This window comes from Aulostomus chinensis, chromosome 13 (genome assembly GCF_037954235.1).
Source record: "Aulostomus chinensis isolate RoL2024-O1b breed Wild chromosome 13, RoL_Achi_v1.0, whole genome shotgun sequence".
Taxonomy (NCBI): Eukaryota; Metazoa; Chordata; class Actinopteri; order Syngnathiformes; family Aulostomidae; genus Aulostomus; species Aulostomus chinensis.
This window is the reverse complement of record NC_141332.1, coordinates 9916783-9937608: the sequence shown is the minus strand read 5'-3', so window position 1 is coordinate 9937608 and position 20826 is coordinate 9916783. Positions and strand designations below refer to the sequence as shown.

The 20826-nt window shown below is 42.2% G+C and overlaps 2 protein-coding genes across 6 annotated transcripts in view; both read left to right on the top strand.

Moving 5' to 3' along the window:
* cyfip2 (cytoplasmic FMR1 interacting protein 2) overlaps window positions 1–10707 on the top strand; it is a 29742-nt gene extending 19035 nt beyond the window's left edge. Inside the window, exons 21-30 of one of the 2 annotated variants that reach the window (XM_086223076.1) lie at window positions 1565–1764; window positions 1847–1934; window positions 2044–2187; window positions 2299–2389; window positions 4734–4864; window positions 6982–7054; window positions 7155–7249; window positions 7446–7684; window positions 8633–8780; window positions 8865–10707. In XM_086223076.1, the coding sequence (XP_086079202.1) occupies window positions 1565–1764; window positions 1847–1934; window positions 2044–2187; window positions 2299–2389; window positions 4734–4864; window positions 6982–7054; window positions 7155–7249; window positions 7446–7684; window positions 8633–8780; window positions 8865–9032 (1377 nt within the window). In that variant the 3' untranslated portion in view covers window positions 9033–10707. The other variant, XM_086223077.1, reaches the window with a different exon arrangement.
* A 1959-nt stretch (window positions 10708–12666) lies between these two features.
* Window positions 12667–20666, top strand: hmmr (hyaluronan-mediated motility receptor (RHAMM)). 4 transcript variants are annotated; one of them, XM_086222548.1, is made up of 21 exons: window positions 12668–12842; window positions 13104–13202; window positions 13288–13373; window positions 13459–13536; window positions 13676–13864; window positions 13984–14070; window positions 14669–14780; window positions 14873–14938; window positions 15024–15097; window positions 15169–15239; window positions 15317–15500; window positions 15576–15684; window positions 15781–15929; window positions 16015–16229; window positions 17579–17695; window positions 17772–17936; window positions 18024–18725; window positions 18811–18883; window positions 19682–19858; window positions 19957–20119; window positions 20238–20665. In XM_086222548.1, the coding sequence occupies exons 1-21, from the start codon at window positions 12797–12799 to the stop codon at window positions 20249–20251; spliced, it is 2976 nt and encodes a 991-aa protein (XP_086078674.1). In that variant the 5' UTR covers window positions 12668–12796; the 3' UTR covers window positions 20252–20665. The 4 variants fall into 4 exon arrangements, with proteins under 4 accessions (XP_086078672.1, XP_086078674.1, XP_086078673.1 ...); XM_086222547.1 differs by having other exon boundaries at window positions 15573–15684; XM_086222546.1 differs by having other exon boundaries at window positions 12667–12842; window positions 15317–15684; window positions 16015–16199; window positions 20238–20666.
* Window positions 20667–20826: the final 160 nt, after the last annotated feature.

Genomic DNA, 20826 nt, shown 5'->3' with positions numbered 1-20826 from the left:
AAGAGATTCATCCAGACATGCTGAAGGACGTCGGCATTGAGGGGATGTCTTGGATGATATGTCTCTTCAATACCACATGGAGGTCTGGGGCCATACTGAGGGAGCGGCAGACCGGGGTTGTGGTTCCCATCAATGTAAAAGGGGACCCGAGAGTGTCCCAATTTCCAGAGGCATCACATTACTCAGCTTTCCCCAGAAAGTTTACTCTCGGATGCTGGAAAGGAGGGTTTGGCTGTTAGTCGAACAGGAACAATGTGGATTCTGTCCTGGCTGTGGAACAACCATCCAGCTTTTCTCTCTTGCAAAGATCATGGAGGGAGCCTGAGAGTATGCCCATCCAGTCTACATGTGTTTTGGGGATTTTTGAGAGAGCTAATGACCGGGTTCCTCGATGGGCATTGTGGGAGATGCTGCAAGAGTATGGGGTGAGGTGGGCCCTACTCAGATCCATCAAATCTCTGTATGCCCAAAGCAGGAGTTGTGTTTGAGTACTGAAAAGTACATCAAAAAAGTCTGACTCGTTTCCAGTGGGGATGGACTCTGCCAAGGTTGTGCCCTGTCATCATTCCTGAATGTTATTTTCATAGACAAGATTTCGAGGCGTAGTTGTGGTTTTGGGAAGTTGCAGTTCAGTGGGCTGAGGACTGCATCACTGCTTTCTGCATCTGTCTGTGACCTTTAGCCCTCACTGGATCGGTGTGCGGCCAAGTGGGAAGCAGTTGGGATGAGGATCAGCACCTCTAAATCTGAGGCCCTGGTTCTCAGCAGGACAAAGGTAGTTTGTTCACTTCAGGTAGGGGGTGAGTCCTTACCCCAAGGAGTTAAAGTATCTGGGGGTCTTTGTCTCGCCTGAGGGAACTATGGAGCGTGAGATGGGACAAACAATCAGAGCAGTGGGAGTGGTGTTGCGGTTGCTCTGTTGCACCGTTGTTACAAAAAGGGAGCTGAGTCCTAAGAGAAAGCACCCCATCTATTGGTCAGTCTTCGTCCTTACGCTCACCTATGGTTATGAAATATGGATCTTAACTGAAAGAGTGCGATAGCAAATACAACCAGCAGGAATGGGTGTCCTCAGATGGGTGGCTGGTGACTCCCCTAGGGGTAGGGGGACAAGTCTGTTCACTCATGAGCAACTCAGAATAGATTTGCTGTTCCTTTGCATTGAAAGGAGCCAGTTGAGGTGGTTTAGGCATCTTCTCAGTCTGCCACCTGGACGCCATCAAAGGGAAGTTTTGTCCACACGTCCAGCTGGCAGGAGGCCACGAGGCAGACCAATGAACTAGGTTGAGGAATTTCCTCTCAACTCTAGCCTGGGAATGCCTTGGGATCCCCATGTTGGAGCTGGTCAATGTGGCAAGGGAAAGTAAAGTTTGGGGTTACCTGATAGAGTTGGTATCCCGATTTCAGATATGCGATTGAAGATGGATGGATGACTTTTAAACTTACTTTTCGTGTATAGGCAAATGTTTCCGAGAATGTATGCTCATAAACATTTACCACATTTGTTGTTGAAAACGCGTGTGAGCATCTGCGCTAAAGGCATCTCTGCATGTGGTCTGGACAGGAGTTAGAATGGCTGCTGGAGATCAACAGACTCACCCACCGCCTGCTGTCCAAGCACATGACGCTGGACAGCTTTGACGCCATGTTCCGCGAGGCCAATCACAACGTCTCGGCTCCTTATGGACGAATCACACTTCACGTCTTCTGGGAGCTCAACTTTGATTTCCTCCCTAACTACTGCTATAACGGATCCACAAACCGGTCAGATTGTGTTTGCAGATATATATTTTTGTTTACTGCATTTGTTTTCTTCTTTTGATAAATATTTCTGTTCTCTTTTCAGCTTTGTACGTACAGCCATTCCCTTCACACAGGAGCCTCAAAGAGACAAGCCAGCCAATGTGCAGCCTTACTACTTGTATGGGTCCAAGGTATGATTCATATTTGACAGAGATTTTCCTAGACACTATTTATGAAACACAGGCCTGTTGCTCTGAATTAACAGCATCCATATTCCCCTGTGTCTCCCTCTCTTTTCAGCCTCTGAACATTGCCTACTCTCACATATACAGCTCCTACAGAAACTTTGTCGGTCCACCTCACTTCAAGACCATCTGCCGTCTCCTTGGTTACCAAGGCATCGCTGTAGTGATGGAGGAGCTGCTTAAGATTGTCAAGAGTCTGGTATGGAGCTTCCATTTCCATTTTGCATTCTGAAAAAAAAAAAAAAAAGTGTGATGAATTCTTATTATTTCTTGTCTTGTTTCATCTTGCCTTATTTTTGCCACCCTCCAGTTACAGGGCACCATCCTGCAATATGTAAAAACACTGATAGAAGTCATGCCCAAAATCTGCCGCCTACCGCGCCACGAGTACGGTTCACCAGGTGAGCTTCGAGTCCCGACTATCACTGTCGACTCCAGCATCTGTGGACTTTGATGTCCATCGGCCACATATATCTTTTAGCCTTTTTAGCATGCAACTGGCATTGTCTTTCTTTTGTTTCTTTCAACAGAGGAGAAACAAAGCGTAATATCTAGCTAGTAGCATTGTAGTTTCTGCGGCAGAGATGTGTTACGTCTTACATGAGCGACACATTATTCGCTGGTTGATGACTGCTATCACTGCTGCTTTTCACTGTGATAAATAGAGATACAAGTTCCAGTTCCACTGTGAACTGAGCTAGCTACTGTAGCTAATCATGAAACTGGTTTAGGGACAGTGTGATTGGTGAGCAGTGGAGGGTTAATAGAGATAGGGAATACATCAATATGAGTAAGTCAACTCTGTTGAAATAAAGTTCTGAAGGCGTCACTTTCACAATGAACATAGATCAGTGTTGAGGGGTTGAGTCATTGTCAGGAAATACATGCGGCATCAAGTGGAAATGTTGCAAGTAATTAGCCTTTCCCTCCGCAATCATTTTACAGAGCAGCATAAACACAGGTGTTGCTGAAATTAATTAATTAGGGTCTCTTTCTATTTAATATTACAAGAAAGCACAATAGCAGGGTTCCGTCCCACTTAAATGGAGCAGGGCCATAATTAATGTTGCGACACCTGGGTTTGAGCTGTGATGACACGTTAAATGGCTGCTGTGATTACTAGGATGGGCCCCCCCTGTCTTAAATGATTCTAACTGATGCGAGGAAAGCAGTTTTATCAAATTCCTTACTTTAAGTCAAGAAAAGTTTAGAACAGGTGAAACTCATGACATCAAAGTACCTTTGGCTTCTATTACTTCTGCACGGATGTATCTTGCGTTGGCTTTTGTTCAACTTTAACTATTTTGAATCTCTCCCCTCCCTCTGACCTGTTGAACATTTGTTTTTTAACTGATTCACACGCTTGAGCATTCTAATGTACCCCATTATCCCCTTTAAAATACAATGTGTCACTTAGTCAGACAGGTTTTAATGCCACGCCTGCAGTGGCACTGAACTGAGCTGCGTCACATTGAGAGGTGTTTCCAATATTTTGGCCACCCAACTTATATTACAGAAACCGAATATTAGACTGGTGGCACTCATCATGACCTCAGTAAACACACACAGGTTGAATTATGACCAACAAAACTTGAAAAATCATGGTATTATAGGAATTGTATTTATTAAATTATTAACACACCTTATCAACACATAAAAAGTATATTAGGAACAAAGGACATTTACTTAAGTAGAAAAATACAAATGAATACATCTGCTGTGCGAAACAACTATTATGCAAATTTTTTAGTTTTTTTTTTTATTGTATAATTCGCTCTTATATGTTTATATGAAGGATTCGTCCACAAATGGTACATGTACACAAGCTGAACCCCATATGAGCGATGTCAGTGTTAAGGCTCTGTTTGCATTCCACTTCCCATTTTAATACACGGTTCACCTCTGTGGGTGCAGTCAGGGCCAGGCCTGGACTGCACCAGGGCTCAGCTAGAACTTGAAGCTGCAGTAGAAATGCAGCAGCAGACAAAAAAAATGCAGACATATACAGACCACAATGCAGATAAATACAAACCAATGCCTCAGCAAAACTCACGCTGCCAGAATTTTGAAATATTTAGGAGATATGGAAATGAACCAGTGGGGAGGTAGGACCTCTGCTGCCTTTAACCACGTTTGTGAAATGTAGTTATATATACAAAATAAAGTGGGACCGGAAAGGAATTTGTGAGGATGTATTTATAATTTCGTCGTTGAATGATAAAAAATGGAGCCTTCGAATTGAACAAACACGCAGCTGTCCATTTAAAACAGAACATGCTTCACTTTTCGACTTACTTGTGTTGCGTCTTAGTTCCCTGACCTGCCTTCGTGTATTTTGGCTAGAGCTGTGCGTGGAGATTAGAGGTGAGTCAGATGGGATATCCTTATGAGAAGTAGGCTTTCGTAATCCATAGATTACTGATGTTCTGTACCCTGAGTTCTGTACCTAGCTTACTGCCTGTGATCTTACTGTCAGCAGTTAAAGATCCTCCTGTCCACTCTGCCGCGAGGGCCTGATGCTGGGCCCAAATCTGGGTCAGGGCAGCAGCACAGACCTGCTGACACCATCTGGATTCATCCTGGTAGCGATAGCTTATCAATGACTTAATTAGGTATTAGCGGGTGCTTATTTACTGTGGCTGTGAGAAAAGGTGTTATCATGATAGATATTGTGTATTAATAAAGTGCAGGAAAATGTTCACCGCTGAAAGATTCATCGCTGCCAACTTGCCCCCCCCCCCCCAGGTATTCTGGAATTCTTCCACCATCAGCTCAAGGATATTATTGAGTATGCTGAGCTGAAGACAGATGTCTTCCAGAGCTTAAGGGAGGTGGGCAACGCCATCCTCTTCTGCCTGCTTATCGAGCAAGCGCTGGTAAGACCAGTTTTATATCAATTTCACCTGTGTTTCTCTTCTTGATTTGCTCTTTTGATAGCTTGTGTTCTGTATTTTGATACTCATCCAACTCTGAGCCCCCACTGGCCAGAACTACTAATGTGTGGCTGTCTTTTGCGAGGGTGACTACAGTTACCTGGGAGCCTTATGGTTTCTGCTCACTTAAGACTCTCTGGGGTCTCTTGGCTCATGTTGCACATTTTTCTTTTTCTTTCCATAAAAAAGACTGCACGTTTGATATTTTAACCTCAGCATCATAAAAAACTATAATACCGTGTGTGCACAAAAGGTTTTCATTGTTAAGTGTAAAACATGTGCCATTTAAACCCATTAAAACCGAAAATAGATAAGGTAGAAAATAATCTTGCTATAATTCCCCCCAGTGCCGTCAGGACAAAATACCTGGCACTTAAAGGGTTAACGTTCTGAAAAGGAATGAACATTGGATCTCTAGGATCAAGACTGGTTTTGGTTCAGAAAATTACCACAGTGAAAATAATAAATAATATTAATGTGTAATATTTTCGGTGGTTGATTTCTTCCAAGAGATTGTGAGAAGTGTGTGTGTGTGTGTGTGTGTGTGTGTGTGTGAGTGAGTGGGACACAGGCTCAAAGGGTTGAGGTGATTCTCTTTCTAACTCAGACATCACACAGACAGAAACCATCAGGCCCCCAGTCTGACTCCCCCTGTGTATTTGATCTTTGATGGATTTTTTTTTTTGTCTGAACTACAACTCTATTTTTCATTACACGCTGGCAACTACCACAGGTGGTAAGAATTTAGGTCTTGTTCATTGCTTTCAAAGTAACAGTCTTTTTTTTTCTTTGAACCCTCTTGGTTTGGGTTGTTCTGTTCTCTCCTCTTCACCTTGTTAGTATGGCATGCACAGTTACACCTCCGATCACCCATGGAAGCATTTGTGTGATTTTATTCTCCGACTTTGAGTTCAACTATTGTGGTTTGGCAGATTCGGTGTATTGAAAAGAAAAAGAAAGAAAGATATCAAGTTAAAAAGATCCTGTCTTCCATGGAAGATGTGGCAGTACATTACTGGGTTGTTGATATCCTTCAAAAGAGAAGGAAGAGGCCGTTCATTGTTGGGGAATTGACACTTTTTTTTCATTAATGCTAATTTTCTGGACTTGGACCAAGTAAATGATGTGCATGCCGCCTTCTACTCTTCTGGTTGTTAGCACGCCCTATTCTGAATGCTAGTAATGCCTGTCGGTCTTTCTCCCGTATCCCTCTTATATGCACCTGTGTGTGTAGAAGAGCATGCTGGTTTTAGATGTGTGCATGTGTCTGGGTGTGCGTCCTATTCTTGCATGGCTCTTTCTCTCATTCCCCGCCTTGTAGCTGAGGTTTTAAGATGCTGCTCCACTGCATTTAGAATGACTAATTGCTTATTTTCATCACTAACGATCACCACTACACCCAAATAACCGAATAGCTCCACAATTATCTCCCACATCGCTAAAATACACACTTTATACTTAAGGATTTAAGTTTATGAAGGTGGTTTGATTTCTCGCAGAAACCAGATTAGATGAGATGTAGTATTATTACAGTCAGTGAGACACTGTAATCTGCTTAAAATTGGCGTGTTGGCTTTATAAACATGTTGTTTTCAGAAGTTACAGCTCCAATCAGCGTTCCCCTAAGAGTTGCAAAATTTGAGGAATATTCCTTGTAGGAAACTTTCCATGAGAGGAATATACGGTGCACAAGAATATGTGTGAATGTGCAAAAAAGTAGTTCTGTATTCCTCAAATCTCTGAGCTCTCCTCCACATGGACCAAAAAAAATCTGATAAAGTTTCTGGAAATTTATCAGAAGCTTCTCAACCCCTTGTAACCCTAGTTTTCTGACAGTATCAAGAAAATGGCAGTTTTAGTATGACGAGGGCTTAGTCACATAAGATTTACCCCGAGAGGCTTGTAAAACAATTCTATGGAAAACTCACGACACTAAATAGAGAAATGACACTCTTCACAGTAATAAAACTACCTGCATGCTGCGTAAAGACATCCGTAAAGCAACGTGGGTATATGTGGTAGATAAAATGACTCGATCTTATTTTGTTGTTGAATATTAGTCACAAGAGGAAGTGTGTGACCTGCTTCACGCCGCCCCATTCCAGAACATTCTGCCCAGAGTCTACATTAAAGGTATGTTTATTCATAAAAGGGTTAGAAGCTTTATAGTAAAGTTTGATCTTTCACAAATAAGAATTTCGGGGGCTGAAATATGTGTTCGTGTGATATCTAGAGGGAGAACGTCTGGAGGTGAGGATGAAAAGGCTGGAAGCCAAGTATGCCCCTCTCCACCTTGTGCCTCTAATCGAGAGGTTGGGAACCCCACAGGTGAGTTCTTTACAAGAGCCTCATGTGATTTTGTCTATTTTAAGTACCTAATGTTTCATATCGGCCGGGGAACCCCGTCTCTCGCCCGAAGGCTGCTGGGATAGGCTCCAGTCCCCCCGCGACCCTTAACAGGATAAAAGAAAATGAATGGAAGGATGGATGTTTCATATTTTCAAACTACTGTTGTGTTGTCCAGCAAATTGCCATCGCCCGTGAGGGAGACTTGCTGACCAAAGAGCGTCTGTGCTGCGGCCTTTCCATGTTCGAGGTCATCCTGACGCGTATCCGCAGTTTCCTGCAGGACGGTGTGTGGCGTGGGCCTCCACCCACCAACGGCGTGATGCATGTGGACGAGTGTATGGAGTTCCATCGCCTCTGGAGTGCAATGCAGTTTGTCTACTGCATCCCTGTAGGCACACACGAGTTCACAGCCGAGTAAGTACAACCCACCTTATGGGTACAGATGTGCGAACCACAAACAGCCATGATATGTTTGAGGGATGAAGATGTTGTAGAGGTCACTGCTCCTGTTGCCACTAGCAACAGTATGTGGCTCCTCTGCTACAAGGAGAGAACTTTTTTTACATGAGACATGTGAAAATATGACAATAAGTTTCAAGTCCAGGCGAGGGCAGGTTTTTCTGGTTTCTCAGGTGTCGCTGGCAATAAAACGCCACAGGCATCGGAAAAGACTGGTGCACACTTTTCTTCAAGAGCATATTTACACAGATGGCACAGTTTGATGGTGACTTGCACTAAATCATGCTTTATTTTGCTTTGGTGGAAACTGGGGCAGGAGAGTGTTTCACCGCTGCATCATAACGTATTTCTGAGTGAAACACAAGAAAGGCGGGAAACGACACCGGGAGGAATTTGAATGGAATGCTGAAAAGTGGGCGTGTCCAGCGCCTGTCAAAACGGTAGACAGTAAAACCTGACTGGATGGCAGTGCAGTCTCTACCAGGGAGAGAGACAGAAGTCCTTGCTCTTTATCTGGAGCATCGCAGAACCCTCAGTATGAGTAATTTTGAACCAGCAGGCTCGTAATCACGTTGTTTGGTGAAATAATTCAGGGTCAAGTCCCAAAGATACACACTGATCTTCCATTTTCTCCAGCTAACTAGAGTGTATACATACATGCTGCAAGATAATAAATGATTGATGGGTAGATGTCATGACTTTAAAGGAAGAAAAAAAGATTACATTTTTACATGATATGTAAGAACACATTGAATGGTTTGAATTTGTTTTTGGCATGTATCATTTAATATGTGAACTATGTGGTCAAAGATAACCAAAAAGGCTTGAAAACCATTGTAGCTCGACCGTAACTTGCACATGACTTTGACGTAAACACAACTCAGGTGTCGCTTCGCCCTCTAGGCAGTGCTTTGGGGACGGACTGAACTGGGCCGGCTGTGCCATCATTGTGCTGCTCGGACAGCAGCGGCGTTTTGACCTCTTTGACTTCTGCTACCATCTGCTTAAAGTCCAAAGACAGGATGGCAAGGATGAGATCATCAAAAATGTGGTAGGTGCACTTTTCTGACTATATTTACATACACGTATGGAAATTCGAACGCGCTTTGATACGGAGCGGTATGTGTCTTGACAGCCCCTGAAGAAGATGGCTGACCGCATCAGGAAGTACCAGATCCTCAACAACGAGATCTTCGCCATCCTCAACAAGTACATGAAGGCTGTGGAGACGGACAGTTCCACCGTGGAGCATGTTCGCTGTTTCCAGCCTCCTATACACCAATCCCTGGCTACAACCTGTTGAAAAAGACCTTTCACACATAGCACACACACGCCAACACACACATTCCCTTTAGTTAACTCCTTCCTCCTCCTGGTCTTGTACTGGTATAGTTTATCACGATGGCTCCTCTCTGGCTTTAAGAGTCTGAAGACAAATCAACTCAAACTGTTCCTAATTTCAAATGTGACAGTCTTTAAATTCTTGAAGCAGAGGAGGAGGAGGAGGAAGAGACCAGAGGAGGAAGTGTGTTTACACCCCTTTTCTTTTGATTTTAGCTATCTGTGTGGCTCTCGATCTCATGCATGCCTTTTCTTATTCCTTCAGCTGCACACCTGCGGATTGGATTACTGACACACATGCCAAAAGTATATCTAGCCTATAAACTGCAATCCTATTGGGCTCCATGCGCTAAAACACCTGAGGATTTGCACTGAAGAGCTTTGAGAAAGGAAAACTTTTAGTAGAATTTAAATGGAAGCCTAAACCCTTCAACCATGCAACCACAAAATGATCAAAGTTTTTGGTGCTCCGACAACAGTTCTAGCATTGTTCCACCATCATGCCTGTCCTCTGTCCTGTTGATCACGACACATTTCCGTCTCCATCTCCACTCATTCGTGTAATAATCTTGTGTGCCTATGATGGATGTCGTGTCCATCATGACTTCTTCTTCATCACAGTTTCTCCTCCATCTGCTTGCTTTCAAAGGAATGAAGGTACACGGCTGCTATGAGTTGCTTTTGACACATTTTTATTAGCTACCAGTCCCACTGTAAATTTCACTGTTGGAACTAAGTGAAGTGTTGAGTGTCGTAGTCGTTCTTGTTTTTAATTATTAATATTTTAATTTACACATCCTCGGTATATTGCCTCTACTACTGACTGGAAACCTCATTGATTCTTTTTTTCCTCTCTTTTGTCTGTTGAAAAGATTTTTATATTCTGTACATGAATACAGTGATATTATTTGCAATTTGGGAAATCTTCATCTTGCTTTTTTTTTTTTTTCTTTTTTCTTTTTTTTTTTTTTTTCCCAGAGCTGAAAACAAAAACAACTGACATAAAATTAGAAAAATACCTCTAGGTTGTATGAAGACAGTGCTGTACTAGATTAACCTGTTTTGAGTGTGAGTGGGTGATGATGGTCCAGTAGACCTATGAAATACAAAAATCATCCAGTTAAAGGAGAGTTTCCTGAATATAGTCAGTATTTACTATCGTTGGACTTTTGCTTTAGATTTAGCAGTGTTATCAAAGATATGCAAAATGAGTCCCTATTTTTTTCATATGAAGGATAGCAAATGAATTATTAACCCTCCTCACAAGCCCTGTGATCTTTTTCTGCTCCGTTTTCAATGAAGAACATTTCTTTTGTAATTCCAGTGTCTTTTTATCATATTTATTCAACTCTGACCTATTGTTCATTTAAAAGGTTGATCTAGTAAACATGACGGTACCAATGTATCATCTCAAAAACCTTAGCATGGAAAAGTGTAATTTATTGTCATCAATGGCTCCATTTGTGACATGAAGCTTTGTTTATGATATTGTTGTACAAGTAACCATGTTTTGAAGTACTAAAAATGGAGAAAAGAAATATAAAATGTACAACAATGGTCCTGCAAAGGATTTGAACTTATGTTGTATTTCCATGAAATAAAAAATGTTTAACGGAAAAAAAAGAAAGATTTATGATGTGTGTTGTGCTATCCTTACCGGTCTGATTATTACGTTGTATTTTTTTCTGTGTAGCCAAAATGAATACATAGAATATCCTCCCATGTTTTGTGTGTATGTAAATTTAGCATAAAATTGTTTAGGAAATGAAGTAAAAGGGATTTATTCTCTTCATCAGGATGATATACAGTTTAGAAATTTTGGAACAATATTCAGATCATATATTTTATCTTCCATGTCAAATTTGTAATTTTTTTTTTCCCCCCCTCTGAATTTAAACTTTTCAATTTCCTCCATCATGGTTGCATTTCTGCACCTGCTATGAAATCACTGAATTCTGGAATTAAACAAAAAAAAAAAACCTAATGCATAAAATATGAAGTTTTAACTGGCCGATGCTAGATGGCTATAGAGTAAGATTTTACTGATGTATTCTTTCTTGAAGAAGAAGAAGGAGAAGAAGAATGGATCCAGGTTGTGGTTCGTCTTTGCATGGATCATATGCTGCAAAAATCTTTGCAACTCAAATCAGACTGAACCCAGAGAAAACACTCAGTAGAAATAATTAAATAATAATTTTATTAAATTAAAATTATTTACAGCATACACACAGACACACACACATGCCTTGCAACAGGTCAGAGAAGCAAAGATCAGTATGGACTCCGATGAAACCTGGAGTAGGGAAGACTAAAATGACAGACCTTCTCACAAGGACTCATACGCCATGAAGAAATGTCTGTATATTAAATTCACCCACCAGGATCGACAGTGTCTTTGTCTATGACACTGTTCTTCTTTACCTTCTAATAATATAAACATTTCTGGCTCTTCTGACCATCATTCGCTGTGGTAGGTGCAATCAAAGATGTGGTCAATCAACTGACCAGTTTCTGGCACATAGTTGAAAGAGGTTTTGGCTTTGTGTGGGGGTTGTTTTTTGCCTTTTGTATTCTATTTTTGCCTTAGTGACTGTTGACATTAAATTAACTGCATTTGTTGTGAATGTCCTCAAATAAAAGTAAAATGACCGATTTAAAAAAAATTAAGATATATCTATCTATCTATCTTTATATATATATATATATATTTATATATATATATATATATATATATATATATATATATATAAAGTTTTTTTTTTTTTTTAAGTGCAGGGGTCAGCACTGTCACCTCACAGCAAGAAGGTTGCGGCTTCCAGTCCCGGCTCCAGCACAGGATCTTTCTGTGTGGAGTCTCCATGTTCTCCCTGTTCCTGTGTGGGTTCTCTCTGGTACTCCAGCTTCCTCCACAGTCCAAAGACATCAAGAGGGGACGAGGCTGATTGATACTCTAAATTGACCGTAGGTGTGACTGTGAGTGTGAATGGTTGTCTGTCTCTATGTGTTGGTCCTGTGATGGACTGGTGACCTGTCCAGGGTGAACCCCGCCCCTCACCTGAAAGTCGCTGGGACAGACTCCAGCCCCCCCACGACCCTTGACAGGATAAGAGGTTGAAAATGGATGGATGGATGGGGCAGCATTACCATCTAGTTGATTACTCAAGAACAAACGATAACCCCCCCCCCCCCCCACGACCTTTAACAGGAATCAGCGGAAGACGATGGATGGATATATTTTTTGCTTTTACTGGTGGTTGATTGAAAACCTAAAAAAAACTGTAATTGTTATAAATGAGTTATATCCTTAATTTCTTGTCTGTGCGTCAAGACTTGTGTTATGAATAATTCATCAGACATTAACAGAAAGAGAGTAAGACAAAAGCACAGGCGCACGTTATATTCAATAATTGTGAACAAGCTTTGTGATGAGACTGAGCCGCCTGTACTGTCTCTACACAGAATAAGTCGTGTATTTGATATTTGGGTGTTTTATACACAATTTTAAATCAATAACGTCCTTATCCAGAGGGGCGTCCCGTTGAAAATATGACCCGGGAGAAGCTGCTCCAAGAGACGTCGCCATCCGACTGGACGCTCATTGGCCAGACGTACGGAAATGCACGTGTGACGTAAATTTGAAATTTCAGCGGTCTGTTGTTGTCTGTCACCGGGAGCTGTACCGTAGCTTGTCCGTACGGCTGAAACCTTCACACGGTCGGTTTCGAAATGTCTTTTTCGAGAGCTCCTCTGAAGAGATTCAACGAACATGTCGGTAAGTAGCATTTCAAACGGAGTAGCTTGTTGGAGACGTTTTTACTCGGTGAACCAGCGATGCTAGTTCTGACTAACCTCGGCTGACTGGCGAGAGTTTGACTTAATGAGTGTCATCATTTAACTTTACCGTCTTTATTTAGCTCAGCGGGGCCAAGTAAAAATAAACTAGCGAACTATTAGTTGAATTAGTCAGACATAGATTTAGCATTAGCGCCGAACTGGCTCCTGTTAATCGGTCGAATGTGCTTTTTACCCGAAGGTTGCGCCCCTCCGCCGGGGTCCTACGAGATTACACCGGGGGAACTGAAGGGAGCTGCGTCCTTCAACAAGTCTAGTCGCTTCAAACATATTAAGGCAGGTTGGTAAACCTTATGACCATAACAAAACAGTGAAGAAAAAAACCCGAAATGGCTTGAACACTTGTTGCTGCTTTTCATTACAAGTGCCTTCAGGACCACCACCAACACCATCGCCCATCAAACACACCCTTATGTCACCTGTCCGGAGGACTGTCTCAGTCGATGGTCTGGTAAGCTGCCAGTTTACCCGCATGTTTGTGTCTGAATGTTTTGAAATGTCTTCTCTCAACTATTGCTCTTTACAACACAACACAGATTGAAGGATCAAGTACCAAGAAAGACAAGAATGCCATGACCATAGAAAGGAAGCAGTACAGACTTCTTGAGAATGAGGTAGACTTTAACTAGACATTTATGCAACAGTTTAACCACAAAAATGTTGTATAGTGTAATCCATGGCATGTGTTGTGACTTTGTAATTGAGCAACATAAAGTTAAATTTGCTTACGTGCATGTGTGTGTTTATGTACAGATCCGATCCCTGGTTCAGCAGCGAGGGGAGCAGGACCGGCGATTGCTCTCCTTGGAGGAAGACCTTAAAAAAGTGGAGGCCAAGCTGCTGGCAGCGGTCCGGGAGAAGACTGGCCTCGCTGCCAATGTTACCACCCTTGAGAGAGAGCGAATTGAGCTCAAGAAAGTCAATGAGTTCCTTAAAAACAAGGTCTGTTTGATGCTATGTTTAGTCTTGAGTGTGTTTAGATGTCGGCCTTGATTGCGCTTGATTCTTTTTGAGCTTGTTTGTGCTGCGTGAAAAGTGTGTGTATGTTCTTTTTCTCCCAGGTTTCTGCTGACACAACAAAGAAGAGGATCAATTCTCTCACCATGGAGTTGATGGAGGCCAGGAACAATCTGGACAGTAAAAGCAAGGTGCGACTCTGTTGCATGCACTGTCATCACTTGTTACTTAAAGAACAGCCCTATTTTATGTTAATGATGATGAAGTTATTTTCATATATGGAGATATCACAGCAACATTGGATTGTCATTGGTCATTTTTGAAATGTTTTAGGATCCAGTGAGCAAACTGAGGGATTTTTTTCCCTTATTAAAAGGAAAAAATGCAGTAAAAAACTATTTAATATATTAGCCCTTTTTTTATGCAAAGAATATCAACGTCTATGATGATCAGGTATTGGTCAAACCAGTTGTAAAGTATCCGATATCAGACCCCTCCCCCAAAACGTCATTATTTAGGGTTTAAAAATGGCAATTTCCAGGCCCAGAAAAAAGTTTGGCTCATAAATATTTGAATATTAGAGTTTATACGGTGCAGTAACATCTTTATCAAACCATGTAGTGAGTCATAAATTTGACTTCAGTGTTTATAGGTGAACACATTTGCATTTTTAGTTTTCGTGGGCACATCTAGTAATGGAAAAATGTGGAAGATTCATGAGCAAATAATGGAATTTGTCTACAAACTGGGATGATGTGTCCCTTATATAATGTTTGTGTCTGTGTCCAGGACATAAATGTTCTACAGATAACCACTGAGGTCCAGCTGAAGGCGCTGGAGACGGATCTCCAAGCTGCCAGGGACACTGTGAAAGCTCTGAAGGACAAAAATAAAGACTTGGGTAAAGATTTAACATCAACTATGAGATACGTGCATTTTCCTCTGTGCTCATTTGGATCATGAAGGCATCACTGTGACCTTGACCTTTTGCAGACGACCTCCATCAAATGACCAAAAGCCAGAACGAGGAGTTAGAGAACGAGAATGCCAGATTGCATGGTAAGTTGTTGATTTCTCATCTGATGGTCAGTTGATAAAGAGGCGCCTTGTATGAACGAATAATCTACAGCGTTATGTTTTTCAGCTGTGATACAGGAGCTGAGGGAAGAGGTCAGAGTATTGCAGGGATACCTGGACAGGGCCAATGACCAGATCCAGGTAGGAGGAAGCCCAGAAGTTTAAAACAAACAAGTTTGCTGCAATTGATTGACCAGGTTGTTTGTTTACAGGATCTCCATTTACAGCTTCAAGAGAAGACTCAGACGGAGGCTGCTGCAGGTTCTCAGGTGGAGAAAATAAAGTAAGCCTGTAGCTTCACATATTCTTAAGTTAGATCTCAACAAAAGAACCTGACTCTTATTTGTTGAATCTCTGCAGGCAACTAGAAACTGAGTCAGAGCAATGCACAGCTAAGCTTGAAAGTACTGAAGATATGCTGAGACAGAAAGAAGAGGAGGCACAGAGATACCATCAAGAGCTGCTGGCATCGCAGGAAGCTTTATTAGAAGTGGAGAATAGGTTGAAGCAGCAAGAGTTTGCACTCAAGTCTTCACAAAAGTTGGTGAGTGACTTGGAGGCACAAGTGAAGTTGGCCGATCAAGAGGTCCAAGACTCTCAAGCGACAGTTTGTCAGCAGGAGACTGAGCTTGCTAGGCTTCGGGAGGTGCTAAGGAGGACAGAGAGGGAGCTGGATGAGAGGGTGGCACATCTTGAACAAAGATGTCTGTTCTCTGAGGAGGAGAGAAGTATGTTTACCAAGCTTCTTCCAGAACTATGTATTAATTCAGATTGCACAGACAGTGTAACATTTTTTTATAATGTTATGTTTCATTTGGTTTCAGGCAAAACTCAGGAGGAGGGCTTGAGGAGAGTGGAGGAATTGAGGACGGAGCTCATCTTGCTGAAGGATGTAAAAAGAGATGAGAAAAAGAGGCAGATTCAGCTCCAGCAAGAACATGCGACACTTACTGAGGAACTGACAAAAGAAAAGGTGTTTTTTTTAAGTTCTCCTCTTATTATGTCTAACAGCATTCAGCAATGTGACACGTCTTACATGACTCCTTTCTTCTCTTCAGGCGCTTGTAGACTCTCTGTCTGTGCTGATTGAGCAGGAGAGGGAGGACTCCGAGGAGCGCTTCAGACAGCTCAAGGAAGAGATGGAGGAGGTGCTGGGAGAGCTGGCTCTAATGGAGAAGCAGGAGCAGAAGAGGCTGGAGGACCTCGGGAGGTGGCAGGAGGGAAATGTGGAGCTGGAGAGACAGTTGAGTGAAACACATGTGCTTTTGGACAGGTGAGGCCCCGAACACACAGATGAGAAAAAAGTAATTAGAAAAACCAAAATGTTGCTGGTCCATTTTTTAGCTAATGGGTGTTAGCGTGACATTCAAAACGGCATCTTGACAAAGTCATTCCACTGCATTCTTTCATAGTGTCTGTCTTTAAATGGTCCTTGTTGGAGTCGAAGGCAGCTGAAAGCAGCTTCAACAATACACACAGTATCAAACAGAAAAAAGATTTCTGGCAAAGCAAAGTTTTAAAAGGCAATGGAAATGTGGGGAACCAAGTCTTTCACTCTCACTCTCCACTTCATATGTGCTGTTGTCTGTCTGTGATCTACACACACACACACACACACACACACACACAGTTGGATTAAAGTGGTAACACTTTCAAAAGCAGCCACACAGGACGATGAATTGCTCTATTGTGCAAGTGACCATCAAAGAAATACTTTCAGATGTTGTAATTATGTTTACAGGCCCGGTGTCCCCAAAAATGTATTGTTGAAATAGAAAGAGTTTATAGTGAACTGCCTTATTCCCTTTCTGTCTGAGAGATAGAGAAGAAGATCCACTCTCCTGTCTGTCTGCTTTATATGAAGCTGTTCTTCTTACTTTAGCACAAAGATTGGAAGCCAAGAAAAAAGCTTGCTTGGCTCTTTTGAGGGGAACAAAAGCCACTAGCTTACTAGCACCCGTAAAGCTCACAAATTAATGTTGTTTTCTGAATAAACTTCTCTTTTTTTATTGTGTCAGGATGACCACGAATTACAAGGCACTGCGTTCACATTGTGTAAAGCCAAGAGTTTAAGGAAAGTTGTGGGAATTTGCTTCTCAAATATCAGAATATGTGACTGTATGTAGTCGGGTAAGGCACTGCGAAAAAAATCCATTTTAATTGACAATAAAATGTATCAAACTATATAGCTTATGATTAATTTTAATTACATGTATGGAGTAAATCTTGACAAGGATTATTCATTTTTGATGGAAACAGAAATTTCAGATAATGTTTGTGCATCAAATTTGTCCTAAAGCACCGAAACGAATCGAGTTTTGTCTAGATGTGCATGTCTAAACCGTATTGATGAAATTTATCCTCACATGTGGAAATGTAGTAAAAATGTGTGTGAACCCTGAGCTGACTGAGGGTTGTATGGGTTTCCCCTAAAAAAAAAAAAGGTTCAAAATGTATTCAAATTTCCATCAACATTAAAGGCTGCTTAAATTTATGCATGCAATACAAAAAATAGCATGCAGTAAGTTCTCTATCTCCTTAAGGATGATGCTTCTGTCTGTTATAGAGAGCAGTGCATTCAAGAGACTGCCTTTTACATTTTTGAAATCTGTCCATTTTTAGTAAAAGCCATGAAGTGTCAACTTTGAAAGAGGAGCACTTTGCTGCCGTGAGAGAATTCCAGGAGGCGCACACAAACTCCCTCAGTAAAATGGGAGACATCGTCAATGAGCTGGATCGGTGAGTGTTTATAGCGGCACTATGCAAGGTGTGATTTGTGTTCACGCGGGCTTCAAAACATTGTCTCTCCATTTAGCACCAAAGAGGCTCTGAGAGGAGCAGAGGACAGACGGAACCACCTGGAAGTGGAGGTGGAGAGAGTGACCCAGCAGATGAAGGAGATGGAGACTGTGATTCAGCAGAAAGAAGAGGAGATCCAGAGAGTGAAGGAGGAGTTAGTTTTGAATGAAGAGAAAGCAGAGTATGTTTCCAACTCACGTATGTTCTGTTTAAAAATGGCTGCCACGTTTTCACAATTTTTAACTCCCCTTTTTTCTCAACCTGACAGAATGTTGCTGGAGGTGCAGACTCACCTCAGGCAAAAAGAAGAGGAGATGAAGGCCATGGAGGCGAGCCACACTGCTCTGATCAGTCAGCTCCAGCAGGAGCTTCAGCTTCAGAAAAAAGCAAAAGAGGAGGCGCTGGGGCAAATCGAGAAACAGAAAGGTCAAAGTGATATCCAGCTCCAAACGGAGAAGGAAAAAGCTCAGGAACTGCTGCAGGTCTGCCAGGAAAAAGAAGAAATAATGGGACAACTTCTCCGAGAACAAGAAGAGAGAGGTAAAATTGAGATGGCCCTTGAGCAGGAGAGCAACACACTGGAGGTTGAAAGGAAAGCCCATCAACAAACCAGGTCGGAGGGGCTGCGACTGGAGAATGAGGTGGAGAGATTACATGAGGAGAGGAAGGGTCTTTTGTCTCAAGTGGAACTCTCAGACCAATCCAGGCTGGCCCTCCAAGATCAACTGGCCCAGGCATCTCAAGACAGAAGTGAGCTGCAGTCTCACCTGGATGAGTTAGTTAGTCAGTTGGTGCTGCTGGAGGAGAAGACCCAGGCCCTGCAATGTGAGCTGGAAGAACAACGAAGAGACAGACGAGCTTTGCAGCAGCAGGTGGAGGCAGTGACTCAGGAGAAGGTGACGCTGCAGTGGGAGATGGAGGAGCAGCGACAGGAACTTGGGAAACAACTCACTGAAGCACAGGAGAAAAGGTGAGCAGATATTTTTATCCTATAGATTAGAAATGGCTTTTGTCCGTTTTCACTTTATGCCATTAACTTTTCACTTTATTTCAAGCTCCCTGAGTTCAGAGACGGAATCCTGGAAGACGCAATATGAGGAGCTGCTGGCTAAAGTCAAACCCTTCCAGGTTAGCCATTTCCCATCAGAATAGACCACACAACAGTATCGTTCATTAAAACCGTCGGAATGAGCATGTTTGTGTTGGATTAACAGCGGAAAGGCTGTTTAATGTATGATTCGACTATAAATAATCAACATCATTACTGTTGAAATGTATGTATGCACGACTTTGGCTGTAGCCAACTCAGTCTTGAGCATTGTCCAGTCAACAGCACAGAGTTATATTTTACAGCTATTATGAATTTGACCTAATATAAATCAAAACTTCAGGGAAGTACTTTAATTATTAAATCGTTTAGTTCATTTTTATAAGAGAAGCTGTTGGGAGCTCATTTTATTTTAAGATTTTGAAACATTTTCTTACTATTAGATAATAGTATTTCAGTAAAAGTTTGTGTTGTGATTTTTGAAGAAGGGCAGCACGGTGGTGCAGTGGTTAGCACTGTGGCCTCACAGCAAGAAGGTTCCGGGTTCGAGTCCCGGCTCGGACACGGGATCTTTCTGTGTGGAGTCTCCATGTTCTCCCTGTGCCTGTGTGGGTTCTCTCTGGTACTCTGGCCTCTTCCCACAGTCCAAAGACATCAAGAGGGGACGAGGCTGATTGATACTCTAAATTGACTGTAGGTGTGACTGTGAGTGTGAATGGTTGTCTGTCTCTATGTGTTGGCCCTGCGATGGACTGGTGACCTGTCCAGGGTGAACCCCGCCTCTCTCTCCCTGCTGGGATAGGCTCCAGCCCCTGCGACCCTTAAGTAAATGAATGGGTCGCATTGCCCTCATTGTTCCTATTGTGTGGTGCTTTCAGGAACAACTTAATTCCTTTGCTGCAGAACGAAATGCACTGCTCAATGAAAATGGAGCAAACCAGGAGGAGCTGAACAAGTTGGCTGATGCGTACGCTCGCCTGCTGGGCCACCAGAACCAAAAACAGAAGATCAAACACATTATGAAGCTGAAAGACGAGAACATCAGCCTGAAGCAGGTAGAACATAACGGCAGCAACTTTGTCTCATATATTTGTAAAACTCTGTGTATCATTGATCTCTCTGTTTCTTTTTTTTCCTGGCTTTGCGTGTGTAGGAGTTGTTAAAACTTCGCTCCCAGGTGGGCAGGCAGAAGAGCGATCTGGAGCTGCTGAGGTCCAAACTCCCTGGTACTCCTCGCCGCAGGTTCGATCCCAGCAAAGCTTTCCAACACAATAAAGAGAACAGGGAAACTGAGACGCCTGCACCGCTGAAAGAAGGTGAGCAGGAAACTGACCCGGACCTTTAACTTTGAAAAGATGCTGCAATTTTATTCATTAAGATTTTCACATTTGCATGATTGTTGTCCAAACCTAATTTTTCTTGTTCATTTGTCAGGAAATCGTTGCTAGACATGGACCAGTTTCAAGAACAAGAACTGGCAGCTCCCAGACTAACCAATTTCACTTCCAAGCTTTGGATTCAGCCTCTCACTCGGATGCTTTTTAATCTGGGTTTGAGCGAGTTACTGTTGTTAACACAATAATGAATATCTTAAAGGCAATGAATATTTAATACTTTTGTCTTTAGTGAGGAGGTGTCATAGAGGTGATGATTTTAAGACATTTTAGGAGCAGAGTGTTTGTACTAGTTGAGTGTGAAAATAAGGAAATACCAGACAAACAAAAGCTTAAGATTGTAAGATACTTTTAAGTGTGAAACATGTTGTTTTAAAACTTCAATGCAACATGTATGTATGGAAGCAGAAGTATTAACTAATGTGGGGTAGCTTTTTAATAAATCTCTCTTCTTTGTTAATAAAGCCATCTTTTAACACTTTAAACAATCGTCACTGTAATTTATTTAATTCCATTTGGAGTGTGATGAAAATTTGTGTAAGGCTCCCAATGGTTACTGGCCATGTCTGTGCTCAGCCAGTAGGGAGCACTCTAGGATCGCAGCCATAGGTTGGAGCAGTACTACCGTA